Genomic DNA, 22,079 nt, shown 5'->3' with positions numbered 1-22,079 from the left:
ATTCCATATCACGGGGCCTGGAAAGGTCCCGTGAAGTAACCTATTTCATTTCTCTTGACACATACCACAAACCACTTCCAATATGGCTGCACAGATAATGCATTGGAATGTGAGAGGTCTAACAAACAATTTTGATGACATTAAGGAACTCCTACACAAGTTTAATCCTAGGGTGCTCTGTGTGCAAGAGACACACCACAATACTACACACGAACTTTCTGCGACAATATGCCGTTTACTGCAAAGACCGTAACAGCACTTTTGCCTCATCAGGCAGCGTCTTCATAATAGTTGATCAGGGTGTCGCCTGCCAGCATTTACAGTTGCAAATGTCCCTTGAGGCAGTTGCAGTCAAAGCAAGTGCTTTCTGGTAAGCTGTTGACATTTCTTTATACGTACATCCCGCCCAGCTACCAACTCTCCAGAACAGAATTTGAAAGGTTTATTGCACAACTTTCGGAGCCCTACATTGTTGTTGGAGACCTAAAGGCACATAATACCTTGTGAGGCGACTCTCGATGTGATGCCAGAGGACACACGATAGAGAATTTACTCTTATTTACAGGTGCATGTTTGCTAAATAAGAAAGAACTGACTTTTCACAGCTTTGCAAACAAAACGTTTTCATACATAAATTTAACCATTGCATCAGGTACAGTTGTGCCATACTTGGAATGGAATGCGGTTAAGAACCCATGCGGGAGTGACCATTTTCTGATTATTTTAAAATTAACAAAATGGGACGAATGCTCTCCACATGTGCTGCAGTGGAAAGTCGACTCAGTGGACTTGCAGCAATACAAAGAGCTGACATATTTGACCTGGGATGACATTTGTATGCATAGTATTGATGATGCAGTTGCATATTTAACAGCATTTATTGTCGATGCAACGTAAATTTGTATTGCACAATCAAATGGATCACCTTCTAAACGATGTGTTCCCTGGTGGAATAATGAATGTAGGGAAGCGCAATAGAAACAAAATAAGGCTTGGAATCACCTCCTTGACTCCAACTACAGAAAACCTAATCAGCTTCAAGAAAACAAAGTTGGAAAGTAGAAGAATGCGCCACCGTGCCAAAAGGGACAGTTGGCAGAGATACATCTCCGGCATTAATTCTTATACAAACGGAAGAAAAGCCTGGAATAGGTTAAACAAAATAAAAGGCCGAGAGACTCATCCTCTACCACTAGTAAACACATAAGGAGACACTCTTGAGGACCAGGCTGATTGTCTAGGAGTACACTTCGAGCACATTTCGAGTACGTCCCCTGACACATATACATTTCTAAGATACCAGCGACAAGCAGAGTGACAGCTTCTGGGTCAGAAAGGCACAGCCAATAAAGAATACAATCGTCCATTTACCATGGGGGAGCTTCAGGCTTCACTGAATTGTTGTGACATATCCACTCTAAGAAGTGAAAGAATAATGTATGAAATGATCAAACACTTACACCCTGAAACCTACAGAACACTACTGTCACTCTTCAACTCCATGTTCTCTGCCGGCTACATTCCGTCTGTCTGGAAAGAAGCAATTGTAATTCCTATTCTCAAAGAGGGCAAGCACCCTTCCTCACCCAGTAGTTATATCACTATAGCTCTGACAAGTTGTCTATGCAAACTCTTTCATAAAATGATTAACCGGCGCCTCGTCCATTTTCTTGAAAGCAACAAAATACTGGGTCCCTTGCAGCGCTGGTTTTAGGGAAGGTCACAATAGATCACCTTGTCTGCATTGAGACAAATATCTGATGCCTGTGTGCACAAATAGTTTTTCTTGTCAGTATTTTTAGATATGGGGAGAAGGCACACAACACCACTTGGCGTTTTGGAATTCTTCGTCACCTGGCTGCAATGGGAGTCCAAGGCAACTTACTAAATTTGATTCAGAGCTATCTCTTATATCGCACATTCTGTGTTAGAGTTGGTAACGTCCTGTCTCGACCATTTACGCAGGAGGCTGGTGTGCCAAAAGGTGGTGTGCTGAGCTGTATTTTATTTATGCTCAAAATGAACTCACTCCAAACTGTCATACCAGATAAAATGTTTTACTCTGTATATGTGGATGACATCCAAATGGGTTACAAATCATGTATTCTTGTATCTGCAAGCGACAAGTAGAGGTTGGCTTAAATAAGTTGTACATAAATGGGCGGACAGGAATGGTTTCTAACTAAACCTCCAAAAAGGTATGTGCATCCTCTTCTCCAACAAGAGAGGTGTACTACCAGACCCCGTTATAGACCTTCATGGAGAACGACTATCTGTGAGCTCTGAACATAAATTCTTTGGTATTGTCTTAGACAGTAAGCTGACATTTATCTCCCATCTGAAGTATCCCATCTGAAGCAAAGTGCCTCTAGACTATGAACCTGTTGAAGCTCCTGTCACGCACATCCTGAGGAAGCCACAGGAGATGCTTCATAAGCTTGTATAAAAGTCTAATACGATCACGCCTTGACTATGGAGCCATAGTCTATAATTCAGCTACGCCTAGGGATTTGAAAATGTTAGATCCTATCCACCACTTATTCATTCTTGTCCACACAAGCTGTTCTGTAACCACCCAGCCACTAGGCCTCCTCTGTCCCTCCAATTGGAAGCTCTGTCAGAAGAAACAGTCGTCCTCCTTCTAGAGAATGTCCTAATGGCTCCTACTAGGCTTCCACCACCTTGGGAGTGGCAGACCATCCAGTGTGACATCTCTTTCGTCAAAATATCAAAACGAGCACCTGAAGCATGTATACATTCACATTTTCTTAAACTTCATGATAAGTAGTCCTGTGCTGAATTTTATACGGATGCTTCGAAGTCTCCTGCTGGTGTTGCTTATGCAGCTCCAGGACCATTGTTTTTAATATCTGGTACATTGAATCCATATACAAGTATTTTTACGGCAGAAGCATATGTGATCCTTTCTGCTGTTAAACACATAAGGCTAACGAATTTCACTAGGGCTATTGTGTTCACGGACTCGTTGAGTGTAGTCCGAGCTGTAATGAGTTTACGAAAACATAAAAACACTGTATTTAATAAACTATATGCACTACCATATTCAGCTTATATGGGCAAACAAGTGATCATCCTATGCTGAGTTCCTTGCCACAGTGGCATAAAAGGCAATGAAGCTGCTGATGACAATGCTACCTCAGTAGTTTCTAGTGACACTGACATAAACACACCCATTACAGCCACAGACTATACACCATACTTACGGCATACGTTGAAGCGCTTGCAGATATAGTGGATACTCAGGTATCCAATAAATTACACCTGATCAAAACCTAAATTAGGCTACTGAATATTGGAGAAAACAGCACGATACAGCGATAATGCAGCATTGCCCAGCCTTTTGTAAGTGCTACATTCGAGGCAGGCACTGCTTCTTCCGAGTCCTAACTGCAGCCGGAGGGCACTTGTCACACAGAACCAATGCAGAAGTAAGCTGAGTACAATGGCTAAGAACATTGTTACGCGAACTACGAGTCAGTAAGACGAGCAAGTATTTACAGGTTATATTTACAACAGCGGTTGCAGCGCTGACCGGTTAGATTCGCAGCGCGAGCCCAGTTCGTTCTTCCTCCTCTTTTCTCAAGTGATGGTGCCCACGCGCCTCATTCAAACAATCAAATATCACACGCATGTAGCATAATCCCCCTGCGACAGAAGCGACGTCCCGGAGCGTCTAAATGTAATCACTGGGAGGGTGATACTGCTTCAGTCATGTAACGTGCATGATATTACTGGACTGGGAAGCAGATGGGGCGTCAGGGGCGATCTCGTAGGTGATGGGAGTCATGGCACGAAGCACTCGGTATGGGCCTGTGTAACGAGACAGCAGTTTTTCTGACGGAGACCATAGAAGCACCAAGGAACCGGGCGGGAAGTGCACGTCTCGGTGTTGCCGGTTGTACAAATGCCTTTGACTCTCTTGGGATTTCAGAAGGCGGTTACGGGCAATTTCCCTGCGTGAGCACCGCGTGCCGCGTGAACAGAGAGGGTTGTGTCGAGGGGCAGTGCTGGTTCTCAGCAAACAGAAGGAAAAATGGAGAATAACTGGTGGTGTCGTGGCGTCGGGAATTATAAGCAAATGTGACAAACAGTACAGCGAGGTCCCAGTCAGTGTGGTCTGAAGAGACATATTTCGCGAGCACGTCTGTGAGAGTGCGATTGAGACCCTCCGTGAGGCCATTTGTTTGAAGATGGTATGACATGGATAGCTTGTGCTTTGTGGCACAGGACTGCAGGATCTCTGCGATAACTTTTGATAGGAATGTCCAGCCACAGTCTGTGAGAAGTTGTCTCGGAGCTCCATGTAATAAAATTGCGTCGCGTACAAGAAAATCGGCGACATCTGTGGTGCAGCTTGTAGGAAGCGCTCAGGTTATGGCATAGCACGTGGCGTGACACATGCGATTAGCGGCAAGGGTTACGACGGAGTGTGGCGCAGAGATGTCGCACGTCAGGAGGACATCACGAATAGGTGCAATGACACTCGCCATCAAGCACGGTTGCCGTTGAGGCTAATTCGACGAAGGTTAGGGTTTTTGGAGGTAAGCGAACAAACGCTGTAGTGCAGAGGGTGTTCGGTTGTTCGGGGTGAACGTCTGAAAGAAGAGGACGCTCGAGGCACAGCATACCGATGGAACAGTCGATAAGAACAGAATGCGTCGTCAGAAAGTCTAGCGCGAAGATTAGGTCATGAGGGCAACTGGTCAGCACGATGAACAGGACTGGAACTTGGCGGCCAGCAATTCCTAGGTGAGCAGTGCACATACCCCTGACGGCAACAGTGGTGCCATTGGTGACGCGTACGGCTCGAGCGATGGCAGGCATAAGAACTTTTTTGAGGTGACGACATAGGTTAGCGCTTATTATGGACACTTGGGCTTCAGTATCAATTAATGCCTAAATGGAACACCATCTGCGTCTACTTCAATTAGGTTCATGTTGGTGAGGAGCGTCAATGGAGGATTTGGACAGGACGAATGTGACGCAGCACTACCTCCAAAAGTTGCATGGCCTAGTTTTCCATCCACGATGGTCCATAATTGGTCGGCGACGAATAGCGGCGTGGCTGGAGCGATGGAGACCAACGGCGCTGAGGTGGCGGGGAGCAAGCAGGACAACTGACATCGACGGATGCGTCAGAGGTAGGAGGCATATGGTGAGGCGAATAACGGCGCTGGTCGGCATATGGACGAGGAGATGGGGAAAAGGAGCTTGAATACGGCGAAATCCAGGAGGTGCGGCAGTGGCGAGTGAAGTGGCCAATGCGGTGGCAATGGAAGCAAATGGGCTTCTCGTCCGGAGTTCTCCACTCAGCAGGGTTGCGGTATCGGGGATGGGAATACAGATCACCGTGAGGCGGAGCAGTCGGCATCGGTCGGGCATCAGGTTGGGAGACTGAGCAGGCAGCAGGAAAACCTAGGTTTGCAAATTCTTGCCATACAACTGCCTGAATGAGGGAGATCGCTGGGGCTGGTTGGTCAATGGTGGGTTCAAGTGGGCGTGAATGGAACGGCGCAGGACTTGTAGCCTCAAGTTCGCGGCGAACAATACATGTGACGTGCTCATTAAAAGGTGATGAAGCGGTAAGGTCAACGAAAGACGACGTCGCAGCCGTGTTAGGGAGCCGGGAGAACTGTGGAATGATGTGGTGGCTTTTGGTGAGCTCAAAGCAGCGGCATTCCTTGACAATGACGTCGATGGTGGACATATTGTTGAAGGCCAACAAGTTGAAGACGTCGTCCGCGATCCCTTTAAGTATGTGGCTGACTTTGTCAACCTCAGCCATTTTCTCGTCGACTTTCCGGCAAAGAGCGAGCACATCTTGTGTACGATTCAGTAGAAGACTGAACTCGGCTAGCAAGCTCTTCTAGCAGCCAGCTGCCAACCGATGGGATTTCCAAAGAGGTCGACGAGCTTCTCCTTGAAAGCATCCCAGCTAGAGATCTCGTCCTCATGTGTTCGGAACCAGACACGAGGAGTTCCGCCCAAGTAGAATAGGACATTGGCTAGCATAATGGTAGAGTCCCAGTGGTTGTTTTGGCGAACACACTCATACAGGTTGAGCCAGTCCTCAGCGTCGACATTATCTTGGCCGGAGAATATGCTAGGGTCGTGGGGATCGGTAACCGTAACATACGTTGTTGGCGGGGTCGCAGGAGTAGAAGGAGACGAGGTGTCATCACCGGGAGCCATGGCGGAAAGCAGGACGGTGCGGCCGCTGCGGAGCTCCGTGGTGAGGACAGGGCCTGGCACCCTCCACCACAATGTTACGCAAAGGATGAGTCAGTAAGATGAGCAACTATTTACAGGTTATATTTACAACAGCGGTTGCAGCGCTGACCGGTTAGATTCACAGCGCGAGCCCAGTTCGTTCTTCCTCCTCTTTTCTCGAGTGATGGCATCCATGCGCTTCGTTCAAACAATGAAATATCACACGCGTGTAGCAATATCAATGGTTTTGTAACTTTGACCTCCATCTATAAATAATTCTGCACGTAAAAAAAATTAAAAAATAAAGGAGCAGTTGGCTTCTTTCATGCTTTTCTTGAGTTCATTGTCTGTTGGCTTCGCATAGTTGTTACTAAAACTTGCGCCCTTTGGTTCCTCCAATCCTCCTCACTGGGTCCTAAAATGTTGACATATATACAGCAGGTAGTGCCTGTAGCTTGGGGGCTACCTTACGAAATTACACTGTATGCTTCAGAATCACCTTAAACATTTATGGCATTACATGTATATATCACGAACGGCGTAACATGTATCAAATAATGCAAATTAGCATTTTTAGTTTACTAAATGAACCTCACAAAGCCTTTCTATTTAGATTGAGCAGATATAGGAAAATATTTCTTATTACATTCAATATTCACAGGTAATCTTTTTGCAAATATATATTTGTGTCCAATTTGATTGGAAAAATTTTGTCTTTGAACACTTCTAATGATATCAGTGAATGTCACAAGCTCTTTTGTCTTCTTTCTCAGGAGCTTCTTCCAAACACAGCTATGGTGATGAGCATAGCTTTGGCACTGCTTGGCTGGGCTGTGCCCCACTCACCCACGGGGAATGTGAGCCTGCTGCCTGCATCTGCCTTGCTGTTCCTTTTGACTCTGGCTGGTGAAAGCTATGCACTACCACTTTGCCTGATGGTTGCTGCCCTTTGGGGACTTTCAAACCTGTGGTCTTCGCTGCCTCCAACAGGTAAACGTAGCTTACAGATGAATTTGGGTACAAAAAACTGGGATGGCTGGTACCAATTGATGGCAAAAAACAGTGCATGGATAACAGGACAAGAAAGACAAGACAGGACGAGCACTCCTCTGAAATGTTGGAACTGGCCATCACTATTTCCCAGAGTAATCCGTGACCTTCGATCACCATATGTGACCTAGGATAGCTTGTCACATTGTGTGCTGATGCATTTAATTGTGCATTTGGCATTGGCCTTCTGTATATAAACAACACTATTGTGGCATTTTCCTGCATAAAATCAAACTCCTTCTGCACATTGAATATTTTCTCAAAAACCCCTGCAGATCTCGCGCTCATCAGTGTTGATCATGCTTCTGCTCATGGTGCAAGTAATATCAGTGCTTGCGCAAGACCACAGAGTGTCGCCTCATTGTTGATGTTCAGGCTATCTTTAAAAGAGGTGCCACAAAAAACTGCTCGGGGAAACTGCACCCTTGCAGAATCTAGATAATCTGTGCTTCCGACTACCATTACTTCTCTTGCTTTTTTATTCTTAATTTTTCTTTAGTCCATCACTGAGTGGATTCTGCACATTTGATCTTTGACCTGTCCTGCCTGCCACCTGCTTTAATTAAAACTTTTTTTTAATTTGACTTGGTGTTCTCTGCAGGCAGACAGTATTCATGAAGATGAAATGGAATGCAGGGTGTTGCTGGGCACCTTGCTCTTGCCACTACTACATTTGCTATCTTAACTAGAAACACTGCTCTCAGATCTGCTCAAATCGAGGGGATAGCACAGGTGTGTGTGTGTACAGATAAGCTAAGCTGAATTTAATAGCCACATGCTCATTTTTAGGAATAAAAGTAATGGAAGGCATGGCCCATAGAAATATGTAGGCCTCAAGCTGTGACACAGTCTGATAGAATCCAATTAGCTGAAAAATTTAATCAAAGTCCACTGTAGTTATGTAATCACACCTTTGACAGTTGAGAAAATGTAGTGGGTGACCTCCAAGAGTGGAAAAACAGAGCCTCAAGTGTATTCAGCATTTAGTTTCTACTGGAATATATTCTCTTTGGCCCCCCCGTCCTTCCCTCTGTAGGTTGGTTTCTCTCAGGTGTCTTGCCTTGTCACCATTTGCTGAACTGTTGATACATCCACTGTGATGCTCATTACCTCCCCTCATACAGGACAAAGGATTGAAAGGAATTTCTAATAGTTCCTGCTTTTGCATGGCACAAACGGACTGTATTGTATTAAATGCTCAAGGATAAAGCTGCTACATGAGGAAAACCTTGTCATCCTTTATAGTGCGGTGTATGAAATATGCTGTTCACTAATTTAAGCCTTATTCAGATGTGCAGCAGAAAGAAATCTATGAACACATAGGTAGATAAACTAGCTTGCATGGAACATGCCTGGGTTTTCTCTCCCCTTACACCCAGAAGCTGCCACTTCTCTTCCATCTCGTTCGTGTGGCAGTCTCTATGACCTTTCTTACTTTATATGTGGTCCTAGGAGAGTGTTTACTGATGGTGGAGCATGACAACTTTCCACTTTTTCTTTCTTTCTTTTTATGAGAAAGAGAGGCTTTGGGTTAGATTTTTTATGAGTAGTTTTAGAAGCAGGCTAAAGGCAAACACTATATAAGGTGTCTCAGCTAACGTTAGGCAAGTTAAGAGAAAAAGAAGATTTAAGAAGCACGATTCAAGGTACAATTTAAGACTTATAGTGAGAGGTCGTAAGAGGTCTGACGACCGAACACAACACTGTAGGTCTTTTAATCTGCTCCATGATGTTTTATATTTTTTTCTCTTTGAACAGCTTGGCTACCATTAGATGGGACACATTGTATAGTACTTGGTGTTTCAGGGAAAATTAAAGTAAATATAAAATGCAGTATAGCATACATTGGGAGATGATTTTTTTTCACCAGCAAATCATTTTTGGCAGCAGACATAAAAATCTATGCATTAATCACTCATATATAATTCACTATAAATATTAGATTAACAGCTTTAGGGCACATGTACTAATTGCCAAATTGTAACCAGCTTTTATGAAGTGCAGAACCATTTGCTGCACATCCTGTAACTTGTACCAGTTTCAGCACTGCAGACAAATGCTGTGTGGAAAAATGTTAACTGGAACAACACTGCATCTTTGGAGCACATATTTCTATAGACTGGTGCTAGTTAGTCCCAGGATTTCTAGAAATTGGTGCACTTTATGTACTCGCTGGCCTTAATTTTACAATTACGACATATTCCAGGAAGTTAATTCTAATTAGTTAAATCTAATTTAAATGTTAGTTATAAGTTTAGTTTATTATTACAGTTTAGTGATTAGTGGACATATTACGGTGTCTACCACTGGAAACAATGTTTGATAAATAAGTTAAACCTCGATATAGTGAGCTTCAATATAAGACAATTCTCTATATAACGAAGTATTTAACTTTTAATAACCTCTTGTCCATAGAACACCATGTATTTAAAACCTCAATGTAACGAAGTGTGTTTGTACGCGATTTCAGTATAACGAAATTTCACTGCTTCGCAAAGGAATGCCTGGACACTAAATGGAAACTTCCGCGGACGCAGATGGTCAAACGATTGAATTATACAAGCGGCTGCTTGCAAACGCACCTCTCGAATCGCGCGCCGTGCGACAAGAGCAGCCGCCGAAGTAGAGCCGCATCATGTTCCGTGTAAAATCCAAGTCCGACATTATCCTATCGCGCCCCACGCACTGTGTGCTTGAGTTGCGAGTGGAAGTGTGCGAGGGCGAGACACGAAAGATGGTGGCTTCACGAGGGCCGCCTTCCCGCGCGAGCAAAATGAAAGAGGGGGGGGGGGGGGGGCGGAGCAGAGGCGGGGTAAGTTGGCGCGCGGCTCGATTTCTGGCGCGCGTCTCGGCTGTGGCTACGCATAGCTGTAAGCGCGGCTGAGCGCATACGCAGCCGCCCACCTTGCTTTAGAGGTAATCTGCAGTGTAGCAAAGAGTGGGCGTGCTGAGACGGCGTGGCACCATGAAGCTGTCTTACCGCGCGTTTAGTATTGCAGGTTACGTAATGTCCAGCTTCGGCGACCCGTTGGAGCGATAGGCAGACGAAGCATTCGCTCCCCGCTGCCGGCGCTTTTCCTGATGGCGTCGTCCCAGTGCGGGCGACGCTATCAACGGCGGAGGCGGAGTGCACACGAAAGCGTGGCTGGCTTCGCTTAGTTTGTTCCGCCGAGAAGATAGCGTCGACGTACGCGGCATGAACCCGTATCATTTGTTGCCGACTCACAAATTTATCAAAATCAATTGTTTTCTAATTGAAATTTACTTTTTTCGATTGACCGATAATTCGGAAAATTCTGCGGCTCCATTCCATGTAAGAAAAATCGATCGGCGACTGTACTTATTTGCACAAAAGGTCGAATTTCAATTGAACGAAATTTCTTATAACGAAGCAAATTGCCGATTTTACCGACTTCGTTATATCGAGGTTTAACTTAGTTGTCTGCAGGCTCACACTTGTGAAGACATTTCCCAGGAGGTACAAGAACCAATGTTGTTAATGCATGTTGCAGCTGATAAAGCCCTGAATTATTTGCTGCATTTTTTTTTTTTCGTCAACATGAGGGCACTGAAATGATTTTAAGAAAGGTAAGCCAAATGTCAGCTTTTGTGACAGCGCAAAGATTTGCACAGTGCCAGCAAGCAACGATTAGGTGCTCAATAGCTTAACTAAGAGTGCATAAAGAAACACTTTTTATCATGCAAATCCAATAAATGCCTCTTTTTATGTCTGCCTTTTGGTTTTAGTGCTGTTTCATTTATTATTTAGTGTTGTAGATATTTGGGTGCACAGGAATAGTAGATTCTTTTATTAAGGCAAACTTTGGAAAATATTACCAGATTCACAGTTCTAGCTAGTACATCTTAATGGAAATGTACTGTATATTCAGGTTTTCTGACATTTCAAAAAAACTTTGACTGCTCATTTCAGTAAAATTATATTTTTTTGGTTCATGCTTTTCTTTTTGGGCATACTTCATTGAAGTTTCACTAATATTTTTAATAACCTTTAGCTTTTTAATAATTCTTGGCTTCCATTCAAAACACCAATCATTAAACTTGTTTAACGTATAACGGTGCCTGTGGTGAAGTATATTTCAGAAGTAAAACTAAATTTAAACATTAAAGAAAATGAACATGTTTCCTCTAATAAGGAAAAAGGTATTCTCTGCTGCATTGCATTTAATACTCACTTATGGTCGTTCCTGAAACACATGCTATAAAACTTGTGTAGTAGATTAGATTTCTGTGACTGTCGTGTTTGTTTTCTGGGAAAAGATAATCATTACTGGATGAAATTCGTGTTGAAGACTGGACTTTTCTTTGTTGATTCATGCTGCACACAAACTGATGCAGTAATGGCGTTATTGATCGACATACTAAGTTTCATGTTTTCTACATTTTCTTCCTGGTTCAACAGGAATATCTGGTAAATCTAGTGACCATAGGAAGCAAAATTTTGATTTAGGCCAATTTTTTTTTACAAAATATGTTGAAAATTGCTAAATTAAAAAAACAAAGTATCAAATTTACAGCTCTTTAACTCAGCAATATAAACAATATAACAATTCTGTAAACTACATCTCATAATACACCTAAAGTGTAAAAAATTTGTGTATTATACACTGCTCTTATACCACTAATCTATGAGTAGAACTTTCGCAAAATTCCCGTAAACATTATAACAGCTTTACATAAGCTGTAAATTCATATACCAAATTTATCTGCTTGAGATGCTCTAACATACGTAGCTTACGGAACTGTGATATGTCTGTTTTTGGTGCAGAGTTATGGACTTGTAAACTTGGTGCTTCAATTTTTCTTAAACTTGCCAGTCTTCAGCCTTTGGGAATTTTGTAAGAAATTTCAGGCCCTAAGTCAAAATCGGTCTAGTAGTTGTTTAATAAAAGCATTTATACATTTTACATATATTTTAATAGGGAAATCGCAGTATGCCTCGAGCTAAAGCTTCCTCTTAACTTTGTAGTCTGTGGAAGCCAGTCCTTATGTTGCATGCAAGCACCGAGCATTCGCTTCTCTTTTTCTTTAGATGTGTGGGGACCATTGCTGTGCTGGTTGCTCATGGGCCAGCTGGGCTTCTTTAGCACAGGCCATCAGACAAGCTTCTCGACAATCCATTGGAAAGTGGCATTTGTGGGTGCACCCATAGATCAGCCACCCATGACCTTGGGTGCAGTAAAAGTGCTGCTGAATACCTTTGCTGGCCCATTAGTGGCAGGTGCCAGCCTTCCCGTCATGCAAGGCACATTTCGTACACAAGGCATGTCTCCTACCACGAAGCAAGTTATGCCATCTGTTGCTTACTGTACACTGCTTCTGCTGCAGGTAAGATGCACCTTCTTCATGTAGTATCTTGTCATGTAAACCACCTGAAAGCCAACATAGTTCTAATTTAAGCTAGCTTGTGCATACTCGGTAAACAAACAGTGCCTTAAGTGAGATATTAGGCAGATGACAAAGAGGGAACAAAAAGATTTCCTTGTTTTTGTTATTTGTTTAAGGTCCTGCTGTGAGCAAACTTTATTCCATTCGCCTGAAAACGGTGGTGATGTTTTTAGGGGCTTCTTGGTACAGCAGTGTGCATGGTGTGGTCACAAAATCGTACTGCTGGAAATAACATTCTGCACAAACCAGGATGGTGTTTTTTCTACCCATCTGCACGAATCTTCAGAGCATAAAAGGGCATGGAAACCGGTGTACACCTTTTAAGGTGCCATAAACAGGCTTGCACCACATGTGGTGAGCAGGCAAGTGTTCAGAAGAGAGGCTGGCATTTCTGTTACCCAGTCTTGGGCAGAGAAATGGTGTGTGCTCTCACATGCTGACTTCCCTAAGCACCAACACCTTCCCCACCTAGCCTCTGCAGGTCTTTATGGAGATGCATGAGTATTAGAAACCCTACATTGCAGCAGCAGTTTTTTGGGGGTTCTGTGCTTGCTTTTGCTAAGTGGTTGCATGCACCAGCTTGCATAGGGTTCCTTAAATCAATGAGAGTATTTGCACACGTAATGTTAGCTGCCTCGAGAGGCTCGTGGGTAATAAGTCAGACAGTTTCTCATTACTGCCTCAAAGAAAGTGTAGGTTGAAAACTTGCAACGTCAAAGCCTGTACAGGGTTCCTATAACTCTTTCGTTACTTCTAAAAATGTGCTCGTTTTCAATGCTTTTATGTTTTAGCATATTATTTCAGGACATAGTAGTCACAACATGTACTGCTATACATAAAATTATAGCCGGATCACTGCTGTTTTGAATGGATGTTTAGCAATAATAATTGCTCAGAAAATTTTTGAGCATTCTTGTGGGAAACTTCAAAGAAACACCTGATGGAACGCAAGTGAAAGTAATAATTAGCTCCTTTTAATATATGTACTGAAGGTTAAAAAAAACTGAAATATATAAAATATGGACCTGATTCCTAGTTCCCACCTTTTGCAAATCAGATCACAAAAAAAATTATTATGATTTGTTTGTGTCAATACTAGCCATATTGATGCCCATGCTATGCATGAAAGCAGTAGCTTTGCATATATGAAAATGGGTAAGTTCTATTATACAAGGAGCATTTGTTTCTACTCATTGCAGCAGGAGTGTGGTTCATTTCTTACTGCATTAGTTAGGCTTGCAAAGCAATGGTTGTTAGGTCGGGGAGCATGCAGAAGCCTCCTCATACTTGATTATTGCATTCAGTCCGCTTTTCTGTGGAAGCAAGATAGTTTAGTGTCGGTTCATCTGGTACTGGAGCTTCCACATGCTCTGTTCAGTTCCTGAACAATCCTGTACATTTATGTGGAGTATTGCACAATATTGTACATTAATGAATAAGGGCCCTGTATACGTGTTGTTCTTCTTGGTCTGGTCCCTTGTGTCCTCTGGCGCTGTTTTACTACATATATGAACCAACTAGCCCAAAAATACGTCTTGACCAGTAAGGGCACTTTCATAGGCAATGTTCAAAGTGTAATTCATTAGACAGCTAGTCAAGCTTCAGTCGAAGATCAGTCCGAACTCTACTGTGCGCTCTTGTGTGAGTGAAAACCCCACATGGCGGGAAAGATTGCTCGTAATAATTTGTACACACCCTGTGAAAGTTTCGACTGATAAAAGGAACCCATCGTGAGGGGGGAGGGGAATGAACTTGTCCTTGATATTAGTTGAACGGAATGCCAAGCACTCATGAACATTTACTGTTGTTTGAGACATTTTTAAAATAGCTTGTATGTTGTATTGGAAAAATGATAACCTGAGAGAAGTTTCAGTGTCTTCACTTTTGCTGTCATTTAAAAAAATCGTGTTGCCGAGTCAACCAAAATGCAAATTTTTTCATCTTTTTATTGATGGGCTAGGAGCCCTGGAGAGTAGTTTCGACGATACCTCCAGTCGAAGTTTTATTTCAAATTTATCAATTTCTGTAGGTTCGGTAACGGAAGAGTTAAAGTTAGCCTAGCTTTTATTCTAAAAGAAAATTGAGTGATATTTTTAATTTGCAAACAAAAGCTTTCTGAGGCAGAAACTTTCGCAGATAGCTATAATTTGTCTTTTGCAGTGTATGGCACATAGTACTGTGTTGATGTAAAATTCAGCATAATTTGATAACCAGATGATGAAGCCATTAGAATATAAAGCCAAGGAAAGCATCAGAGGAACTAACTGCATTTTTAAAAATTTAGGTGTGGCATTAATGAGGGAAAGTTAAATGAAAGTGGAAAAAAGAAAAGAAACGACACCACCAAATAAGAGCCAAACCCACACCCTTCCACATAATATGCGCGATACTCTACCTACAGCAGCTACAACAACAGCCATCCCCCCATTTAATTCCTTGCGTATTTGTGTATGTGTGCTAAGTTTGTAAGTGTACTAAGTACTCCTGGCTTTAGCTTCATTGTATACTCCACGCCTTTCAGCTGTCCCAGTCCACTGAAAACTTCTGCGAAAGCTTGTGCTGCCGGGTATAACTCTTCGACGTGTACGTTTTGCATGCGACAAAGAAACCTGAGGTGTTCCGCCACTGATCCGCTTAGAGTTCAACATTTTGTTCGACCACGAAAAATGACTCTTCGTGCACTCTGCTGTCTGCTGACAATCGCAGCCGAATTTTTCCTCTCGCAGTAGTCTTATGACCGAAAGAGGCGGTCAATGTGGCCTGGCAGGTTTGCTGGCGCTTGTTCGGCAGCAGTTTAGCATCCTTGTTTGAAATGATGCAGCAGTTAACACCTGTGTCTAGCTTGCACGTGAACTTGCGGCCTTCAATGTCAACTGTTGCACTCCAATGATCTGCCGCTTCAACTGCACTGACAGTCAGGGCTTGTAAAAAGAAATTGTCTTCTTCTGCTTGTACCTCGCGCAGCACGTTTTTAACGCCTCTGGTTTGTCGTCGCACCGACGATCTACATGCTTGAGCAAAGTGATTACGCCCACCATACTTTTTGCACATTTTTCCTTCAGCCGAGCATATTTCGCCACGGTGAGGGGTATAGCCACAATGACTACACGGTTTCCTTTCTGTGGTGACTGCTTGAATTACTGTGGCACGTGCTGCTTCTGCACCTTCACTGATTTCTTTAAGTTGCTCTTTTCCAGTTCCTGGACCCGGCAAATTTCAATGGTCTTACTTTATAATGGGTTCTCTGAAATAAGCCTTGCCTGCAAGCTTTTGTTTCGCAGTCCCAGAATGATTCAGCTACGGAGCAGACAGTCTTCTAGTTCTCGCAGTTCTTTGCTGAAAGCCTAAGGTCTGTTAGCCAATCATTGAAACACTCCCCTTGCTTTTGGTGTCTTGATTCGAGATGAAATTCATTAAACATCAAATTTGTCACTGTTTTGTAGAATTCTTCAAATTTCTGAAGTGAAATGTCGACGTTGTTCTTATCTGCTTCATTTTCGAATTTGAAGGCGCTGTAAGCTTTCCTGCCCTCCTCTCCAACTGTTACAAGTAACGTTGCTGCTTGGATGTCTTTTTGCTTATTACTTAACTGGGTAGCCGTGTAGAACAATGTGAACTCACATTTCCAAGTTTTCCATCCAAGCCATGCGTCTGCTGACGGGTCCAGTGGTTTCGGTGGGCGAAGCAGCGTTGACGGGGCCGAAGTAGCGATAGTGAACCACTGCCACCATGTGGGTGAGTCGGGGTCAGGCAATGAACAACTTTATTGGAAGAATGAACGGGATATATATACAAAGTAGTGCCACAGTGGGTCATGCGCAGTTCATACATATAAGCATGACGTTGCACTTATTCGGCCTTGCTACAGGAATGATAGCTAATCACTGCCATGGCAGTGGATGTGGAGTGTTCTTTCGATTGCAAGCGTCACATAGCATGTAATCTTCAAAGCAGTCGACTTCTTGCTCAGCACTGTTTGAAGACATTTTGAATGCTCTCAGTTGATTATCTTTCACTTGGATTGTTTGTTATGAAAAAGTGTAGCCCACTACAACTTTGGCGAGAGCATGCACAAAGCCTTGTGGCTGTGCAGAATTCATGAGCCCCAGTTTGCTTTTATACTGTGGGAATTAAAATATTTAATGGACATGTGTTTCTGGGGAGATCATGTTGACATCCACGTGCAAATTTGCAAATTGCTTCGAAAAAATAAGCCTTGTGACTGTATTTACATGCAGATTTTCCACTCTGAATAGGATATAGTACAAACAGAGGAAAAGAGCTTGTGAGGAACTGCACATGTATAAAATTACCAAGGTTGTTGAACCTGTTTGTTTTCTTCATTGCTGCAACAAATGGTCATTGTACTTAGTTTTAGTTGCGTGAAGCATCAAATAAAGTTCTTGTTTTCTGCTTGCATTTCAGGTCTGCAGCACAATGGCGTCATGCTTGCTTCTGCGCCGTCACCTAATGGTGTGGACTATATTCGCACCACGACTTGTTTTTCAAGTGTTGTCAGCATTTTTCAGCATTGTGGCAGTCTTCATTGGTTGGGTGACGTCACGAAGAATATTGTCAAGGACACAAATTTTTCATATAGACTGATTTGTGTCATTAGCAGTACTCTGATAGGTCTTAAAATATTCTAGGTTAACTCAACAGTAGACTCTCTTGTCTTCACAAAAAGGCATAGATTTGAAAAATTTTATATCAACTATCTGTGTCACAGTGTTCGGAAGTCAGTGCCTGTGGACAGGAATGGAAAGTTGCATGAGGTGCTTAGATTGCATGGTTTCTCCAGGTCACATCACTCTGAGAAACCTCATCTTTGAGGCAACACTTCACTGCCTGTACAAATACTTCTTGTACACATTCCAACGAGAGTAGTAATACTGCCCGTATTTAGTGGCCGTTTACTTGGCTCAGTTTTCTTCACTGCCTTCATGCTTCTTTCAGACTAACTAGTCAGTGGTGGGAGTTTACTGTCATTGTAGAGTGCCCAGTATTGTAGCAATATTTTGGTCTGCTGGGGACAAAAATCTTTGAGGCAGCATCTGTGGCACTGGACATATGATGTTTCGGATCAGGCATTGTGTGATTTGTAGGGTTCACTTTTTATTAATATACATTAGTGCTTATAAAAGAAGTTGACTGACATTTATATGCAATTTGTTGAGTGCTGAAGCTGTCTGTGTGGACATGAATTTCGAAGATCAGCTACAGTATTGCTGAAGGTAGTCTAAAATAGTAAGCTGTAAAATATCATTACGTGCTTGTTTTTGTCTTGTCTTAAAACATTGTACAGACTTACGTTTGATTCTCTTATTACTCATATTTTTCTTTTGACTTATAGTGCAAACCTCCCTGCCACAATGTTGTTGCTTTAGGCTCCTCTCATTACTTCCCTTTAAAACATAAATTAATATTGATTGTCAAACACAGATCTGTGGCTCATATTGTTATGTCTAAGCAGGTTCAATGGTTTTTAAATCTCATTAAGATAAAAAAAAATTGGGGTATCTCCAGGTGGTGCGTTGTACAAAAAAATCTTAGAGGTCTGGGGAGGTACTCTGTAAGAATCCACCTAGTGGAAATGTCCATTTCATCTGCTGTTGAAGCTCTGATTGCTGGACTGGGCTGCGCATCCACGGCAGCGAGACGCCACAGCCAATCAGCACTTCAGCAGCAGACGAAATGGACATGTCCACTAGGTGGACTCTTACAGAATACCTCCCCAGGTCTCTGTTGTTCTTTTGAAACTCTGAACACCTTCTTTTTTTCATGTTAAAAGAGTAAAGTTGGTTTCTAATAGCATCTAAGTATGGCTGCCGATTGTTATACAGTGACTGTCAGGCTCCACTGGAATGTCAACATACTACACTGCCATGTGTGCTTTTTCTTTTCTGATGGAGTCAAGCCCACGTATAACAATTCAACTTACAGCACACTTTTGGCTACTGCGAAGTTTCTCAACAGCCAAAATGTTTTGCTAGGACTCTATGGGAGAGCGGTCCACTTATAACAATCCAGTGCCCTGTTAATTTCTATTACAACGAATTGAATGATCCATACTGCAGCAGCATCTCGACGAACTGCCACACAGTGTAGTCAACCATTGCAGTGCAGCGCTTCTCTTGCACTTCATGCTGGTCATTTGGTGTCACTTGCTTGTTGTACAAATACATCTTCTTACATGTCAAAATGCTTGTACTGTATTCTTTTTTAGCATCCACATGTGTAGTTGCATGTGCTACTCTTTTTCCTATTTTCTTATGTATAGCAGGTACATTTGGACATGTAATATACACCTTCAGACAAAAATTAATTGTATTTGCTGAAAATTTAGATTTTCCACCTTTCTTTGATCTTACGCGTTATTAAAAACAGACAGCACCAGAGTAGACTGAAAGCCTTCGAATTTTGTATTCAGTTTCACTGTGATCACAAATGTTCACAAACTCTGAAAGCTAGTCCAGATGTGGGAATAAATTTGACTATTTCACATGCAGTGTAATTAAAGAACACCCAGCCATTTCAGAAGTTCGCTTGATAGTGGGTGCACAACGAAGCACTGCGAAAGATTTGTTGAGTGCAGCAATAAATCTGCTCTGTGTCTGTGTTTTCTTTCCCTCTGTCTGTTATTTCGCACTGCCTAAATCTAGGATGCAATGCCAGCTCGCCCAGCAAACCACCCTCTTGATAGCAGGGTCATTATTATTATCAGAGGATGACTTTATGGGCGAGTTGGTGTTTACTTAACATGTACGCGAACAGTTTGGGAGCGCTGCAATCACGGCGCGCAAGCGGGTATGTCACGTGGTATCTTTTTGTATTTCGCGGGCATCCGCAGTAAGCTGAAAAACACTAATACTTAACAGATAGAAAGTTCGAAACTGTCTAATCGGACGTATTGGAAAGCGCTGTACAACTTTCTAATTGGAATTTTTTTCATAACTCTGTTGCTTCTGAAGTTGGTTAATTAATCTTGACTAATTATCTAATTAAGCAGAATACAAAAATAGCGTGACACACTACATACAAAAGTGAGCAACATGCATTTGGTCGCGTTGTCTTAGAGTGCATCAGCATGTTTTTAAACTGGCTAAAGTTAGCTGAAACACCCTGTATACACAAACATACACATGCCCAAATGCATATAACACTCGAAGAACGCCAGTCAGCCGAAGGCATTGTTATCACTTTTTTAATTAAAACAAAATTTTTTTTACATGCTTAGCAATCTCAATTGCAATTTCTCCACTTGAGCAGTTTATCTGATTCCTCTCAGCTGTGGGAAGTGCTACATTGGGCAAACTGGGCGCTGCGTCAACGACCAAATGAGAGAGCATGCAAATATTTTAAAGAAGGTTACGACGGTGCACTTGTCTGCGCATTGCAGGTTTTGTCGCGACTGTGAACCACTGTTTTTTAATGTCGGGATCCTAGGCAGTAGCAAGAACAAAACTGCACGCGAACTGTTAGAGGCCTATCATATGCAAACCACTGGTCTAGCCTGCGTGAGTCAAACAACTGTTACGCTTTATGATTCAGAATTGAGATTGCTAAGCATTAAAAAAAATGATTACAATGCCTTCGGCTGACTGGTGTTCTTTGCGTGTTTCATGCGTTTGCGCATGTGTATGTTTGTGTATTTATAAGATGCTCTGTTTTTGGAATAAACAGTTGTAAGTGTATCGCTCGTCTTTCCTTTCCTTTTGGCTCTTTCTGTTTCCTTCTTTTTTTTTCGAGTTTTTGCGCTAAAAAGCATCATGTTAATTATCAGATACACAGTGGAAGTAGAGAATATACTACTTGTCCACATACTGGCACTACCTGCAACACCCCTGACCCCTAACTTCCAGCGCAGATTTGCTAATACTTTGTACAGTCTTAACCAGTTCCGCAGCACAAGTACGTGTTCTTGTTGCATTGTGCTTTCTTTTTTACATCGTGTTTTAAGCACCATTATTTTTCTTAGCATTTGTGATACTGAGGTGTTATCTTTGGATGCAAAATTATATGCACAATGCTGTGAAAGGTCAAGAAAGCTCAAAAGCACTGTATTGCACTCGGAAGGAAACCGCTACATGTTGTACATGAGCTTTCTCAGCTAGGGGTTAATTTCATTGGTTTTAAGGCCAGTCAAAGATACAGTATTACTTTCAATTTGGGTTTCCCCTAAAGGCCAACTGCAACGAAATTTCATTTTGGCTTAAATAGGTTATAAATGTGTAATATATGTTGTAGAAGATACTTTGGCAAATCTGCAGGGCTGGTAAATACCAGGTGCAGGAGACAGCCGGTCTCGGTGGTCATGTCGCGATGCCACATGTTCTGTGTCATGCGTCACATTCAGCGAGTGGCAGTGCATGGTAGTGTTATATATATATATATTTTAATTTTCAGTTTTGGTGTCACAAATGCTTATTCTTGCTAGATTTTCATAATGCAACCACTCATTCTTGAAACGTAATTATTTTGCACAGAGGTTGCTCTATATCTACACTGTTCAGAATATTAGTAAAATTCAGACACACACGAACAGTACGAGCGCTAACTTCCAACAAATTTTATTTTTCGTATACATCACTTTTATACACCTGAAGAAGGACATACAGCTTATACAACCGGTATCAATGTATCCGAAACGCTAGCTCTTTATCGCAGAGAAAAATAGAAGGTGTGCTCACACATGTGCATCCTGCACTTTTTATCTTTTCAGCTTCAATGATTTCTCATTACCCTGTGTTTGCTCTTTCCTATGACAACACATTTATCAAGGAACGGCTTGCACGTTTCTGACTCGCAGGAGAGGATGTGATCAGCAAGTGTTGCCCCTCGCCCATACCTGATATTGCGAGCATGTTCCATAAGGCATAAGAACATCCCACTGCTGTAAATCAACAAATCAGAAAGCGGCCTTACTCAAGTAGGTACGCGTACAGTATGTTTCGCACATACAAAAAAAAAATGTGGAGGAGGGTTCTAAAACTGCACATTGGGATGATTGTGTTGTGAGATAGACTTTAGCGTGGGGGTTCGGGTTTCATTTCGCCCATTTTGTGTTCATTAACATGCACCTAACTCGTACAAGAGCGCTTTTTGCGTTCCACCCCTGTCAGAACGTGACTGTCGCGATCGGGAATCGAGCCGTCGCGGAGGCAACGTGTTGAGGCAAGAAATAGCTGGTGAATGTGATTTCTATTAGCAGCTTCTTCAAAACGGGGCAGTGACAAATAGTCACCTAGCCTATTTGAGTTAATCAAGTATTATATGCTCCTATTGCAGTCTACCTTTTGCCTCCCTCTCCTTGACCTTCTTTTTTTTTTTCTTTACATTCTGTATTGTACAGTTACTTATATGTCTGTAATGGCTTCTACTCTATCAACATT

The 22,079-nt window shown here is 42.5% G+C and overlaps 1 protein-coding gene across 1 annotated transcript in view; it reads left to right on the top strand.

The window, feature by feature from the left end:
- The window catches only part of PIG-O (phosphatidylinositol glycan anchor biosynthesis class O), a 50,161-nt gene extending 29,780 nt beyond the window's left edge, over positions 1-20,381 (top strand). The window contains exons 9-11 of the mRNA XM_050191014.3: positions 7,005-7,221; positions 12,332-12,627; positions 17,113-20,381. Of these exons, the coding sequence (XP_050046971.2) occupies positions 7,005-7,221; positions 12,332-12,627; positions 17,113-17,292 (693 nt within the window). The 3' untranslated portion in view covers positions 17,293-20,381. The remainder of the gene's footprint in view (positions 1-7,004; positions 7,222-12,331; positions 12,628-17,112) is intronic.
- The last annotated feature ends 1,698 nt before the right edge of the window (positions 20,382-22,079 follow it).

The sequence above is a fragment of the Dermacentor andersoni genome, chromosome 1 (genome assembly GCF_023375885.2).
Source record: "Dermacentor andersoni chromosome 1, qqDerAnde1_hic_scaffold, whole genome shotgun sequence".
NCBI classification, from domain to species: Eukaryota; Metazoa; Arthropoda; class Arachnida; order Ixodida; family Ixodidae; genus Dermacentor; species Dermacentor andersoni.
Note: the sequence above shows the minus strand (reverse complement) of the source record. Positions and strands in the feature narration are given on the sequence as shown.